The sequence below is a fragment of the Miniopterus schreibersii genome, assembly GCF_964146895.1.
Source record: "Miniopterus schreibersii genome assembly, chromosome: 8".
NCBI classification, from domain to species: Eukaryota; Metazoa; Chordata; class Mammalia; order Chiroptera; family Miniopteridae; genus Miniopterus; species Miniopterus schreibersii.
In genome coordinates, this window is record NC_138109.1 from 8,731,776 (window position 1) to 8,746,621 (window position 14,846).

General features: G+C 51.5%; 1 protein-coding gene across 1 annotated transcript in view; it reads left to right on the plus strand.

Moving 5' to 3' along the window:
• TCEA3 (transcription elongation factor A3) overlaps positions 1-14,846 on the plus strand; it is a 31,523-nt gene that overhangs the window by 337 nt on the left and 16,340 nt on the right. Inside the window, exons 2-5 of the mRNA XM_081146049.1 lie at positions 4,843-4,905; positions 5,616-5,721; positions 6,187-6,331; positions 9,484-9,549. Of these exons, the coding sequence (XP_081002175.1) occupies positions 4,843-4,905; positions 5,616-5,721; positions 6,187-6,331; positions 9,484-9,549 (380 nt within the window). The remainder of the gene's footprint in view (positions 1-4,842; positions 4,906-5,615; positions 5,722-6,186; positions 6,332-9,483; positions 9,550-14,846) is intronic.

Genomic DNA, 14,846 nt, shown 5'->3' on the forward strand with positions numbered 1-14,846 from the left:
TGCGGGACGCGGGACCCCAGGGAGGCGCGGCCCGTGCAGGGCTCAGCGCCCCTTTGGGGACTGCTGGGCACCTCCGAGTGGGCGTGTGCATTGTTCGGGGCGCCGGGGGTGGGGATCGTGCGGGCCCCGAAGGCGAGGCTTGTGCGTGTCCCTCTGGACGTGAAGGGTTCAGGCGCCCCGGGGTAGCTCGTGTAAGGTCCGGGAAAGCGAGGGAAGACCTCGGGACCTGGAAAAGGGACTTTCGGAGTCCGGGGACCGACTAAGTGTGCAAAGCCAGGGGAGTGGCGGCGACGGCGGGGTGGACGGAACAAAATCCTGGTGGCCCCAGAAGTGTCAAAGAAACTTGAGCCGATGAGGGGTGCTGAGCCGCGGCTGCCCCCGCGCCCGGCGTGGTTCTGGGGGTGACCAGCGAAGGGCCCGGATCCCGAGACCTCACAGTTTCGGGCGCCAGGAGCGGCTCTGTTTGCAGTTTTCCCTCGGCCGCGGGGTGGGGCTGCGCGGGTGGGGGCGAACAGGTGCGGGGCAGCCGCGGCCCTCCGGGCCCGCGCGGTGGGGGCGGGGGCGCGCCGGAGGCCTGGGCTTTGCGCACGGGCCCGGAGGTTGAGGGGAGCCCGGCAGGGCTGGCGGTCCTGCCCGCGGATACCCCGCTCCCCGAGCCCAAGCCGCCTGGGAGTTAATGTTTGACCCTTCCCGTGATCTTTGCCTCAGGCTGGCGCCTCGGGATTGCCCGGCCAGAGCAAACTTGGCCTTCGTTCCGGGAGGATCTGGGCACACCCGGGGAGGGAAAGGGGGGAGGGTGGCCCGGCGGGCATGCCCCCTCCCATCCCGCCCCGTCCCGGGGCCCTCCTCTTCCCATTCATAGCCTTGTGTTGGAGCGGGACTGGCGTTTCCAGGGCCTCTGAGACCCTGGGAACTTGCGAGAGGGATGGAGCCTGAGAGGTTTTGAAGCAGAGAAAAGAGAGGCGTTGCTGGAACCACCGCATGTCAGGAAGCCCTAGAGTAAGGACTTGATGTTGATATAAAGGCCAGAGTCTCAGTTTCTTCATCGGTAAGGAGCGGAGATTACATGCCTGCTGGGAAGGAGTGTCACTGGATTTTTGTCTCTGCTGGCTGTGGCGAGGGTGGAGGAGATGTGAAACCCTTAGTAGGACTTGGGACGGTGCTCGCTAAGAGTTAGAGGATGAGATCTGCTTCTGCACAGCCAGAGAAACAGAAACCTGCGGGGTGCTGGCAGCTTCTCACCCTTACATCCCAGCCTGCACCCGCCCTCATTCCTGGATCTCCAAAATTGGAGAAACTGAGCCACAATTGATGGGGGAGGGGTGCACTTTTTTCAGCTGGGGGGCAGCACAGCCCAAACCCGGTCTTCTGAGCTAAATCCCACAGAAAGTCGACAGGTTATCCCAGCCCTGCTCCTTGTTGACTCAGGTTTGGGCCAGGAGATTCTGGGCCTCTAGGTGAGAGGGATAGAGGGTGGGTGGTAGGGTAGGGATGCTTAGGAGACCTGAGAAAAGCAGCTTGGTTAGGAGTAGGGTTCTGGCTGAGAAGGAAGGGGCTGGCCCTGGCTTCCCCTCACTCCTCTATGGCCATAGGCCCACCACTCATAGGCTCCCCTCTCTGGGCCTGGCTTCTCTCTTCTATGAAAAGGGAAGAGAAATGGTATTCCTTGGAATGCATGCCTGGGGAAGTATTCAGAACTCTGCCCAGGAAAGATGCAAGTCTGGCCACAGGGTCCCTGTAGCTCAGAGCCAGTCTGCAGCCACGTCTGTGCCTAGGCTTTTCCCAGCGTCTGAGTGGGCACAAGCTCTGGGCATGTGATCAAGAAAGGTGGGGCCTGCTCCGGGAGTGAAAATAGGCCTGGCCAGGGGTGGTTAGGGAGAGGACACACTTCCTGTAATAAGATGGATCCTCCACGTTGCAACTCAGGCCCAGGGTCTACAGCCAGTTACCGAAGTCCCAGCAACTTAGGGCTTTTGTCAAATGCTGTCAGTGTGCACCCATTGAAACAGCTTTGAACATACAAGTACCAAGTCACAGCTACACACGCACAATTACACACAGCAAGTATAACTACACACACAGCCACACACAACAATAACTAAACAAGCAACTATGTACATAATTGTATATGGGACATGGCTACTGACCCTGACACATACACCGACCGTTATATTTACAGAAAGATACACAAAAACAACTCCACACATGGGTTACACATATGCATGTGGACAATAGTGATGCCCAGACGTGGGAAACTACAAACTTAACAAACAGCCACACTCACACATTCAGACGTTATAACACAGGCAACATCCCACAAAGACAAATAAACACATTGCACTTTGAGCTGCATGCCCACAGCGCCACTCCTGGACCAGAGATACTGCTGGCTGCACGTCCCATACATGCGTGCAGAGAGACACACTCAGCGTTGCGACACTTGCACAAGGCTTTGTGAGCCCAGCTACGAGCAGGGCTCTTGGCTATCCTTCAACATGAGCCAGCTATACAGTGTGACAGACAGAGACACATGCCCAGTGGTGAAATGGAACCGGCTTAACACTGGTGGTTGAACTTTGAGGAATTTTGCAAGCCTGTTGTTAAATACAGTCATTAGTTTAAAAATTAAATTGTAAGCTTACAATTAAATAAATGTTTAAAACAAAGGTAATAAATACTCCAAAATCATCACTTCCTAATTATTTTACTACATTTTCCATCATCTGTGGTCTAGAGGTTATTTGCTTCTATTACATCAATATGATGGAAATACAATATAAGGGTGTTACTCCCCAATACCGCCTTCAGTCCAATGACAGCATGTTGGTAACTTGAAATTGGCAATGGGAGGAGTATTTACACAGAAATTGGCAAACAATACAAATCAGGGTTTTTTCCCCTTGAGAACTGGTTGTTAAACATTGACATTGACCAGCATACCTCTGTTGATATTCCATGACTGTACAAGCCTGGACAGATCTATGTCCGTACCTACACAGCAGTATAGAGGTTTGGGCCTGAAATGCCTAAATTTGAATCCTAGCTCTGTTCCTAGTAACTTTGGGCAAATTACTGAACCTCTCTTTCTTGGATTCCTCTTCTGTGAAGATGGAATGGTCTGTGAAAATGAGGAGAGGAATAGTACCTACCTCACAGGGTCATCGTAAAAGTTAAACACATAAAATACTTAGAACACTGGCCAGCACATAGTAAGCCTCTAATCAATGTTACACACAGAGTTATACGCCCACAAGTTTCCACGCTCACACGAACCTGTGGGTCACACCTCTGAAAACATACCGTGAACCCAAGCTCGAAGGGAGGCTGAGGCCTGGCCGTCCTTGGGCCATCGCCCAGGAAGCCAGCCTGGCAGGGGCAGACAGGACACAGTCGGCTGGTGCTCCCCAGGGAACCGAGCTCAGGACAGGAGGCTGGGGCTGGTTTCTAGGAAGTAGGTGGGAGGAAGGAGATAGCTGAAGTGGGTCAGGGGTGTGTCAGGGCCTGGTAGCCCGCGGATTTTCTTTTTTTTTCTTTTTAAAACATATCTTTATTGATTTCAGAGAGAGGAAATGAGGGGGAGAGAGCTAGAAACATCAATGATGAGAGAGTCATTGATGGGCTGCCTAGCCCGCAACCTGGGATGTGCCCTGACCGGGAATCGAACCCCCATCTCCTGGATCCTAGGTCGATGCTGAACCGCTGAGCCACGCCCGGCGGGCTTTTTCCCCCCCATTTTTTTTCTTTTCAGATTTTCAAATCTGAGTCTCCTTTCTCCCCCTCCTGGCCTCCCCTCCCGCCTTCTGCTTTCTGCTTGATGCATTTGCTCGGGGAGCCATGGCTGTGTACTGAACCCTGAGGTCTCAGAGATTCAGACCGCCCTCTTTAAGCAAGAGGAATGAAACTGTATGTCCACAAAGACTTGCCCATGAATGTTCCTAGTGGCCTTATTTGTAGTGGCCCCAACCTGGAAGCTACCGAGAGTCCATCCACCGGTGAACACATGAACAGTGTGGCACATGCCTGCAGTGGGAAGCCACCCAGCAGTGAACAGGAGCTGCTGTGCACGGCAGCGAGGATGCGTCTCCAAGTTCGCTGAGTGACAGAGGCCAGATAAAAAGAAGCCTCTTACGTTGCTCTTGATATACGATCCGTAAAAATGCAAGCCCATCTATCACGACAGGAAGCAGAATAGTGTGGTCTGGGCATGGGGTTGGGGGTATAAGGAGGGATGGATTACAGAGGGGAACTCGGAAACTTTGGGGGATGGTGGCTAGGTTCTTATCTTGATTGTGGTGATTGGGTGTATACATACGTCAAAACTCATCGTATTGTAGCCTACAGTATGTCCAGTTTATTGTGTGTTTGTTAGACATCAGTAAGTCGTAAAAAAAAAAAAAGCCACAGTCCTCGCCCTGCAGAAGCTCACAGTTGGAAAGTGAGGAGGGGAGGGTAAGACACAAAAGCAATAATAATAAGCTGCAAAGTAATTACTTTAGAGGAAGAGATGGGGAAGGGGGAACGTACCCCGTAGAAGAACTGCAGAGCCAATGGCTAAGGGTCAGGGAACGTGGTTAGAGCTGTAGCTGGCTCGGAGGGGTTTGAACCCAGCCTCGGCGACAGGGATGAAGCGGAGAGCAGGGCTGGGGCAGAGTCTTTTCCTTCTCCCACCTTCCTTCTGTCCCTTGCCTGTCCTTCAACTGCCTGTCTGCCTGTGTCCTGTAACTGGAACAGTCTCCTCCTCCCCTCCTCCCCTCCTCTTTCCTACCAAGACCACACAGTGGTCAGAGAGGGGCCTGGGGCAGAGCCCAGGGCCCTCAGTCCTCACCTTGTGGCCTCCCACAGGAAGGGGCCCTCGACCTTCTGAAGAAGCTGAACAGCTGTCAGATGTCCATCCAGCTACTCCAGGTGGGGTGGGGGCGGAAAGCCTTGGGGACAGTGCTGCGGGTGGGGGGAGACCTCCAAGGGTTGGGCCTGGGGGGAAGTTCTGGGAGAGGGCTGGGGGATCCCGAGGTGCTCTGAGGGTGGGGACTGAGGCATTTAGATGGGCACAGGGGACCTTCCAAGCACAGGGGCCCTCTGGGTCTGGGAGAAAGAATGGTGTGTTTTCCTTGACTACCCCACTTCCTAAGGCCCTGGGCTTGTGGGATGTAAGAGGCCAATGATCCAGGGAAAAGCCCCCCATTTTTCAATCCTCCCTGTGTTGCCTATGTAGCCCCCAAACATTACCAGACGCTCTTGGCCCTGAAAATATCAGCACGGACCCAAGCTTTGGTAGCCAGAGCTGTATCTTAAGGTGAAACCACACCCGGGGGCTGGGAATGGGGAGGGGTCCTCATCACCAGCTGGACCCACCACCACCTCAGCCTTTCACCAAAGCTCAGTTACCCATCTGCGCAGGGGGCTGAGCCTGGGGCGCTGGCCCTCGCAAGGGGTGGCAGGTCAGGGCCTCAGTTATAGGATCAGGGTTATTATCTCAGCCTCAGGGCAGGGCTGGGGCTCTGGGGAAGTTGAGGCTGGGGGAAGGGGGTGGTTGAACCAGGCCAGGTCTTGTCGATTAGGGCAGCCAGTCCTGTGTGTCCATTCCCAGGCCAGACCCTAACCCTCTTGCTTTGCAGACAACCAGGATTGGAGTCGCCGTTAACGGGGTCCGGAAGTACTGCTCAGACAAGGAGGTGGTGTCCTTGGCCAAAGTCCTCATCAAAAAATGGAAGCGGCTGCTGGGTGAGAGGGGGCTGCTTTTCTCCCAGCACCTGGGACAAGACTGCGCCTGCCTCAGAGCAGGCACTCAGTGTGTGTTTGTTGAATGACTTAATAAATGACAGATGGCCTCTAGTGGGGAGTGTCAGTGTTTGCCTACTCAAGTGTGAGACTTGTAGATCTGTAAGTTTTCATGCACGTGTGCCTATGTGCGTATTTCTGTTTGCTTGTGTGTTTGTACTTGTCTGTAGATACACAGTTGTATGAACATGTGCATAGGTATGTGTGCAAATATTTTTCTGTCCCCACGTGTGAGTGTGGATTTGCACACATATTTGCATATTGTATGTGCATCTGTGTATGAATGTGTGTGTTGGGGGAATGTGCAGCTGTCCCTGTCCCTGCCCTTTGCTCCTTCCTCCGCAAAGCCATGCTGGGCTCAACTGAGACAGAGCTGAGTGAGCAGTGCTGCCACGCTTTTGTTTTCAGACTCCCCTGGGTCCCCCAAAGCTGGAAAAAGAGATGAGAGAGAAAAAGCCAAGAAGAAAGAAAAAGAACTTGACTGTTCCAGTTGGAAGCCAGACGCAGGCCTTTCTCCACCAAGGACAAAACAAGGGGAAGAGCCCAAAGACAGGTATGTTTTTCTGGGATAGAGAGAAGGGGGCTGACACTTGTCGCGGCCCCTGCCAGCAGTTGTGTTTATATATAACTTCACTTAATCCTCACTACCCGAGAGGTGGTTATTATTATTACCTCCTACAGGGCCCCCTCTGGAGCTCAACCAGAGGGACTCACAAGACCCAGATAGGCCATCTCTGGCACTGGCTTCATCTAGAAGGATGCAGGGACAGGAAACGGTGTTGTTGACACACTCAGGCCTTTCCTCATCAGCAAGCGTTCTCATAGGGGACGACACAGCATCCAGAGCTGTTCTCTAGCCCACCCAGGTAACAGCCCAGGTGCAGGGAAATGCGACCACAATGGGTGGGAACTCCCTGTCTTAGGCATCCTATGTCCCAAAGCTTGTAACAGTCCCATAGACAAAACTTCCAGGATCCCGACAAGGGCACTGACCAGTGACAAGATTCCCTGCACTTGGGACAGCCCAAAAGCTGTGGATTTTCACTAATTACTTAGAGTTCACTCACAGCCTTCCTGCCTAGACACCATTTACCAATCAAGGCCCATTGTCCTAGGAGCAAGTTGCCTGGAAATGCAGCTGACATTCCACCTTTGTCAGGGCTGCAGGAAAATGGCGCTGGGAACTTACTTGCCCCTTGAGAGGGAAGTGTTTTGCTGGCTCTTTATTCAAAATTCCCACTTAGTGACAAGGAGACTGAAGGTTGGGGAGCAGGACTTTCCCAGGATCACACAGACATTATGTCACCGTGGCTGAGCAGAGGGTTGGGGCGGTTGTCTCCCCACCTTGCTGGGTGAATCAAGTTGGCAAGGGTCCCATTTCAGCTAAATTGGTGAACCTCCCTTGTTTTCAGTTTTCTTAATGATAATTTATTATCATTATTTATTATATAAACACTATAACCACATTAGTGAAATTTAAAATAAGAATTAAACTCTGGCCGGTGTGGCGTAGTTGGTTGGAGCTTCATCTCATACACCAAAAGGTGGTCGGGGCGCTTAGGGGAGACAGCCGATCGGTGTTTCTCTCGCATTGATGTCTCTCTCTCTCTCTCCAATCAATTAAAAAAATAAAAATAAAATAAGGATTGAAAATATTTGTCCGCAGTGTGCCACCTCTGACAGATGAAGCGGTTTTTATTTTCCGCCTTCCCTCGGGCCCTGGGCTGCTCGCGTAGGGAATTTGCCCCTCCTGTGCGTGGGGTGTACTGACAACTATGTTCCCGTTCACTCCTCTTCCTGTTGTATTCTAGGTATTTTTTCTTGTTTCTGAATACTTCCCATAATGATCATTTACAGTAACTGCAGAATATTTCTGGTAGCTTCCCCTCTGCCTCCCCTTCGTTCCAGCTGGAGTGAAGGGCCAGAGCCTGAGGGGCCTGGTCGCCAGGGTACTTAGGCCTGGCCCCTAAAGCGGCCTCGCCCACCGTCTACCAGACCACTCGCAGGGGAGTTGGGGGCTGGAGATCCATTCAGGAACATTGCACAGGCTGGAAAACAAGAAATCAGATGCCCTGGATTATGGAGCATAAGGACTTATTTGTGCTGGGCACCGCTGTAGGGACATGAATGATCTCATGTCTTCCTCCCAGACAGCCCCAGGACATAGGTTCTTTTCTTCTCATTTGACAGGTGAGGAAACCGGAGGCTCAGAGAAAATGACCTGCCCTGGGGCAGAGCTGGGAATACAACTCATGTCACGGCCTCCCTTTTTAGAATGCTAAACGTTATGTATGTTTGTGTGCCTGTAGAAAAGCTCTGGAAGGAAGGACGTTAAACTTAAATAGTTGCTACCTCTGGGGAGGTTTGCTTTCCCACTTTGTTCGTTTTTATATTTCTATACTGTTTGACTTTATAGCATTCAGCAACAAATATTCACAGAGCAGCAACCCTGTGCCAGCCGGGCACTAGCCTCTCTGTTTGGATGCGTCACTGAATATATTAGATCGCCTCCCCCGGGAGCAGACCCTGAGACTTGGGTTCGGGTGCAGCGGGTCTATTTAGGAAATGACCTCAGGAAATGCCGAGAGACAGCGAGGAAGTGAGACAGGGAAGGGAAGGAAGCCAGGGCAGGTGTGTTGGTGAGCCGGTTACTGCTGCGGGCGACCAGGGCTTAAATCCTGCTCGGGAACTCTGTGTGACAGTGGAGGGCACAGCTGGCTTGACCCACTTGAGGGCCGAGGAAGGTGGGGCACACCCCCATCCACCTGGCGCCTCCAGCCTCCCGGCTGCCCGGCCCAACTGGAGCCCTGGGGAGCTTGCAGGAGAAAGTCCCTGGGTCCCAGCGCCCTGGGGAAATGCGTGCCCGAGGAGATGATATGGGCTCAGCAAGGACAGTGTCCACCACAGTGAACAAAACCCACCGAACTCGGCCCTTGTGGAATTTACGTGGGGGGGGGGTTGGACAATACATATAATAAGAAAATCATAGTCTGTTAGAAGGTGACACCTGTGCTGAATTCAAAGCGGAGCTAAGTAAGTGAGATAGGGAGTGGCGGTTGCAATTTACAAACTGATTAATTTTATCAAACCAATAAGAAGGAAAATTATATTCCATAAGAAAAGGTAGCTACATGCACTTTGGAAAATGGGGAAAAACTTCACCTCTAACCCCACCATCCTAATATGACCATAGTTAGCATTTGGATGTATTGTCTTTCGATCTTACTTCCTCGTAGGCATTTTCTTGCAAGGCTTTAGACAGAGTATACATCTAATTTTGTATCCTGATTTTTCAGTTGTCATTTTAATGCAGCTCTTCTCTCTCCAAGGCCCATGTGCTTCTCCTCCCCTCCCCCTAAGGTGCCTGCAGGGGAGGCAAGGCAATCCCAGGAATTCCAATCTCTGTGGACTCCAGCTAGCCAAGGCCTGCCTTACGGGAGAGGGGCCTGCCAAGAAGTAGTTATTTATAATGAGAAACACATGACACAACACCTGTACCATATCTGACCCGTGGGATCGAGGGTAGGCGGGGGGCCCCGCCAGCACCACCTGGAGCTTCCTCTCCCGCGGCCATGGCCCAGGTGGGCTCGATCACCCTCAGGCCAGCAGGCCCGGCTCCAGGATGCCTCCCCCCGCCTCTGCTCTCTCTAGATCAGTACTGATGCTGGCCTGGGAGAGTCTCACCTCTGATTTCTCGTCTTTCAGGAGAGACTCTGTGGATTCCAAGTCTTCTTCGGCCACCTCCTCTCCAAGAAGACCATCGATGGAAAGGTAAGGGGAGCCGTGGACTTCTCCGCCCCAGAGGTCCCGTTCAGCATGTGTACCCCTCTCTGCTTTAATGTAGGACGCCTGAGGCTGGGGAAGGAGGAAACCTCATAAGTTGCCTCTGAAATCTAGGATCCACACAGGGAGACTAAGTTGGGGGCCTTGGTGAAAAAGGTGAAGAGATCAGAAGTGCAGGTTGGCAGTTACAAAACAGTCACGGGGATGTAAAGCACAGCATAGGGAATATAGTCAATAATATTGTAATATCTATGTATGGTGCCAGGTGGGTACTGGAAATATCAGGGGGACACTTTGTAAAGTATATGATTGTCTAACCACTACATATGCCATACACTACATATGCTATACGCCTGAAACTAATATAAAATAGTATTGAATGTAAACTATAATTGAAAAAAAATTTTTTTAATAAACAAATATTTAAAAAAAAAAACTAAGGGGACCCCTAAATCAGAGGTGTGGCTCCTTCACTGGGGTGGCTCACTAGTCACTGTTGCCCCATCACTGTCTGGGGAACATTCTTGAAGTCAAGCTGAACCCAGTGAAGACAGAGAGCCTATGCCTGGAGTGGGAACTCTGGTTTGGGGCTGAACTGGTTAGGATATCTAGCTCAGAATAGCATATGTCATCAAGTCTTTCATTCATCAAATAGTTATTGAGGGCCTACTATGTGCCAGGAACTGCCCTAGGTGCTAAGGATACAGCAGTGAACAAAAGAAACAAAAATTACTGCAGCCACGAGGCCTGTATTCTAATGGGACACAAAAATACATATAATCAGTAAATTATACAACGGTTTAGAAGGTGACACGTGCTGTGGAAAACAGCAGGGTGAGAGGACTGGGAAAACATAGTCATTGGGCGGTCAGAAGAGCCCTCGTTGAGGACATGACCTTTGAGCAAAAACTTAAACAGATGAGGGAATTAGCCATGGAGACGTTGGGGTCATTCCCAACCTAAGGAGCTGTGAGGTGGCCAGTGGGGCTAAAGTGAATAGTGGGGGGGGGCGGTACAGTTGGAGGGTGGAGTGAAACAGGAGCCACTGGAGGGTATTAAGCATGTAAATTATATGATCAGGCTTGTCAGGCTCCCTTGGGCTGCTGTGCCGAGAGTGGATTGTCAGGGCAGAAGCAGAGAGACCGGGAGACTCCATAATTCAGACTCAAGATGTGACGGTGGCTCCAGGTGGCAGCAGGTGGGGAGAGCGGTGGACTCCTCTCCAGATAGATTTTGAAGGCAGAGCTCACTGGACTTCCTGACAGATTGGATGTGGGGCACAGGAGCAAAGGAAGGGTCAGGATGACTCCAAGACTTTTCGGCTGAGCGTCTTTTATCTACCTGCAGGGATGGAGTTGCCGTTGTTTGGTGGGGGGGAGGACTGAGTGAATCAGGCTGCGGCGGGAGACCCAGAGTCCAGGTTTGGATATGTGGGCTTTGAGCCGTGTACCAGTCATTCCGGTGGAGAAGCTGAATGGGCAGTTAGGTTATACCAGGCTGGAATTCTGGAAGAAAGTCAGGGCCGGGAATATACGTTTCAGAGTCGTTAGCGTGTGGCTAGCGTTTGAAGCTGGATGAGATCACTGCAGAGAGGTTGTGGGTATGGAGTGAGTGTGAATTGGAGTCCAGGAGGGAGCTCAGAGATCAGAGCAGGAGAAGCAGCGCCAAGGGAGAGGCACAGGCCGGGAAGTGGCTTGGAGGTGGGTCGGGGCAAAGGATAAGGGCCCAGGGGCCATATCGGATGCTGGGACAACCAGGTAGGACAGTAGGTTGGCTTCTAGGCGAGTACGAGTGGGAGGTGTACAGCTATTTTAGGCCTAATGTACCAATAAGACTTCCACTGGAAAGAAAAGAAGAGGCACAACAGTTAGGTCGTTGAAGGCTTTATGAGGATGGAACAGGCCTGAGATGTTGACGGGCCGTCTTGCCTGATTCGCACATGGCAGCTGATGAGTGGAGGCTCTCAGAGTGCTGCTTGGAGAGGGAGTCAGGCTCATCCTGTCTCTGAAGAAGAGAGCTCTGTGGTCCATGAGCAATGTCTGCCATGAGGGAGCCCTAGGAGGCCCCAGTGTCATCCTGGTCCTGAACCAGTGGTTCTCAACGGAGGGTCATTTAGAAATTTGTGGGAGCATTTTTGGTTGTCACTGTTGACTTGAGGGGTATCTTAGCTCAGGCTGCTATAACAAAATACCATGGACTGCGAGGCTTAAACAACAGACATTTATTTCTCACAGTTCTGGAGGCAGGGAGTCCAAGATCAAGGTGCAGTCGATTCTGTTCCTGGGAAGGGCCCTCCTGCTGGCTTGCAGACGGCCACCTTCTTGTTTCTTGCTCTGTCTGCACATGACTGGGGGAGGGGAGAACACTCTGGTCTCTCTTCCTCCTCTTATAAGGACTATAATCCCATCATGGGCCCCACCCTCATCTAAACCTAATTATCTCTCAAAGGCCTTGCCTCCAAATACTTTCACATTGGCGGTTAGGATTTCAACATATGGATTTGGTAGGACACAAATATTCTGTCTCTAATAGGAGTAGGGGAGGAGCACTCCGGCATTTAGTAGGCAGGGGTCAGAGATGCTAAACACCCTGGCATGTGAAGGGCAGCCCTGCGTAGTGAAGGATTGTCCTATCCCAAAATGAAACACCACTAATCCAGTTCTGGATTTGATGCTATAATATAAACATTCAACATTTGTGGAAGGATTTATACCTTCAGGCTCCTCTCTTGACTTTGCCTGTGGCCTCAAAGTCTCCTGGCTCCTCCGCATAATGAACTCTTTTTCTGATGGTCAATCAGAATATGTTTGTCCTTTCAGCAGTTGTGCCATTTCCTGCTGGTTCAGGCAGGCAACCCAAAGGGACAGGAGCAAGTCTTATAAATTCACTTTATCCACTACCCAGACTGTTTCCTGCACTCTCTACCTCTGCCTCATTTTTCTCTGCCACCCACCCACCTATCCATCCGTACATCTGGTGTACACATTTGTTGAGCACCTCCTTGCAAGCAACATCCTTCAGGGGTCAAAGACGTGCACAACCTGGGTGACTCGTGGGGACTATGGCAAAAGGGGGAGTACCTGCCCACCTGTAGGGGGCGCCCACTGCCTAACCCCAGCTGGTGGTTGCTTTATGGACATGCAGGCCCAGTGTTTCATGTCTCCCAGCTTTTTTTTTTTTTTTAATCTTTATTGATTTCAGAGAGAGGAAAGGAGAGGGAGAAAGAGAGAGAGAAACATCAATGATGAGAGTCACTGATCGGCTGCCTAGCCCGCAACCCGGGCACGTGCCCTGACCGGGAATCGAACCCCAATTGCCTGGATCCTAGGTCGATGCTCAACCGCTGAGCCACGCCCGGCCGGGCTCCCAGCTTTTTAAGAGAAACTGGACATCTAGATTTTAATATGAGACCCCCAATTTAAACACTGGCAGCATATTTGTCTTTTTCTAGGACACAGTAAGGCAAACAAAATATATTTGTAGCCCTCCAGTTTGCAACCTCTAAGACAGGCAAAGATTGAAACTCCAGATCTCTGCCTTCGTATAGCTAATTACCAGTGTAGAGACAGACACCAAAATACTTGTGTGTTTTTTTTAAGATACAACACACAATGGGAACATCGGAGGAGTGTTTCATTATGATCTGAGAAGTCAGAGGAGACTTCATGGAAGAGGGTATTTGTGCTGAAAATTAACAGCTGAATGAGCAGGCGTTTGCCTGGTAGACAACCCGAGAGCATCCCAGGCAGAGGGAATGGCTCATGCAGAGGTGTGGCAGTGTGAGTGAGTATGGCGCTCTGCGAACTGTAGCTGGAGTACCAGGGACAGACGAAGGGCGCCGCTGTGTCAGGGAAGACGGTTGTCCCTTTTCAGCGGCCCGAGGCCCCAGCTGTGGAAACTGGTCCTGTTCGCACCTGAGCAGATTCGGGGCTCGGCGGTGCAGTAACTGAAGTGCCCTCCAGATGGCGCGCGGGGGCAGCGAGCAGGCCTCCTGGGGTGGGAGGGTTGTCTAAGCGCTTAGTGGCATCAGACCGCAGGCCGGTGCTGTCGCTGACACATCCGGGAAGCAGAAGGAAGCTGTGATCAATCCATTCCCCCACCTCCACCCTCTCTGCAATTGGACTCAGTTCCCGGTTCTGTGAATTGAAAGCAAAATGAGGGTGGCTGCCTGAAATGCCACCTAGAAACGAATTCCAGCCAACCAGGGCTCCTAGCCAAGAGGAGGCACTGGGACTGGGAGTGCGTTGCCAGGAAGGTGGGGAAAAAATGCAGCCAGCAGCCTAGTCTCGCCCAGGTAAGGGGATTCTGGAAAACTCTGCCCTTTAGATACACAGTGAAAAGTATTAAAAGGGATTGGAAGGCAGGCAGACCTAGATTTGTAGTCTGACCTTGGACAAGTCAGTTCAGCTCTCTGAGCCTCAGTCTACTGACCTATAAAATGGGGATAATGACCCCCTTGAAGGTTTTTGTGAGGATCAAATGAGGTCATGAAATGTTTAGCACTGTTCCAACCCATGTAAGTGCTCAATAAGCACATAATGCTTAGTAATAATACACTTAATGTGGTAACCTATGCAAATTGCCTAACACTTTGTAGAATTCTCTTAGGTGCTTTAATCCTGCTAACTCTATAAGATGGGTACTATTATGATCCCCAAAACTGAGGCACCTGGAGGAGAAGGTACTCACCCAAAGTCACATAGCTACAAAGTGGTGGTGTCAGGCCTTGAACCTGGGAGTTTGGCTTTGGAGCCTGGGCTCTTAATAACTATAGCACCTCCGTGTAGGCATTCCCTAAATGACAATGTTATTACTGTTCTTTGCTATGCTATCTTCTCCCAAGCAGCATCCTCAGGCTCCCCCTGGTGGTTCCCCACTGCTGAGCCCTAGACATTGAGGATGTGGTGATGGGGCACACAGGTCAGTGAGAGGCAGCACCAGGAAGGATCTAGAGCGCCGTCACAGTTGTCGGAGATGGGTTGTCCAGATCATAGGAGTTGACAGACACTGGCTGAGAGAGATCCTTCTCTTAAGTCACTGGCCTTCCAAAGAGGGCCTGTCCCCCAACCCAGCTCATCTATGTCCAGAGCCCTTGGATGTACCTTTCAACTCTCTGTGTTCAGCTCCCTCAACTCATTCTGTATTCATTCATCAACAAAGGTTCACTGAGTTCCTACCCAGAGCACTGTTACAGCTGCTGGAAGACAGTGGTGAACAGGCCAGTGGGGTTCCTATACTGTGGAACCTGTAATCTGGAGATGGAGGCAATGTTTGTAAACACATAA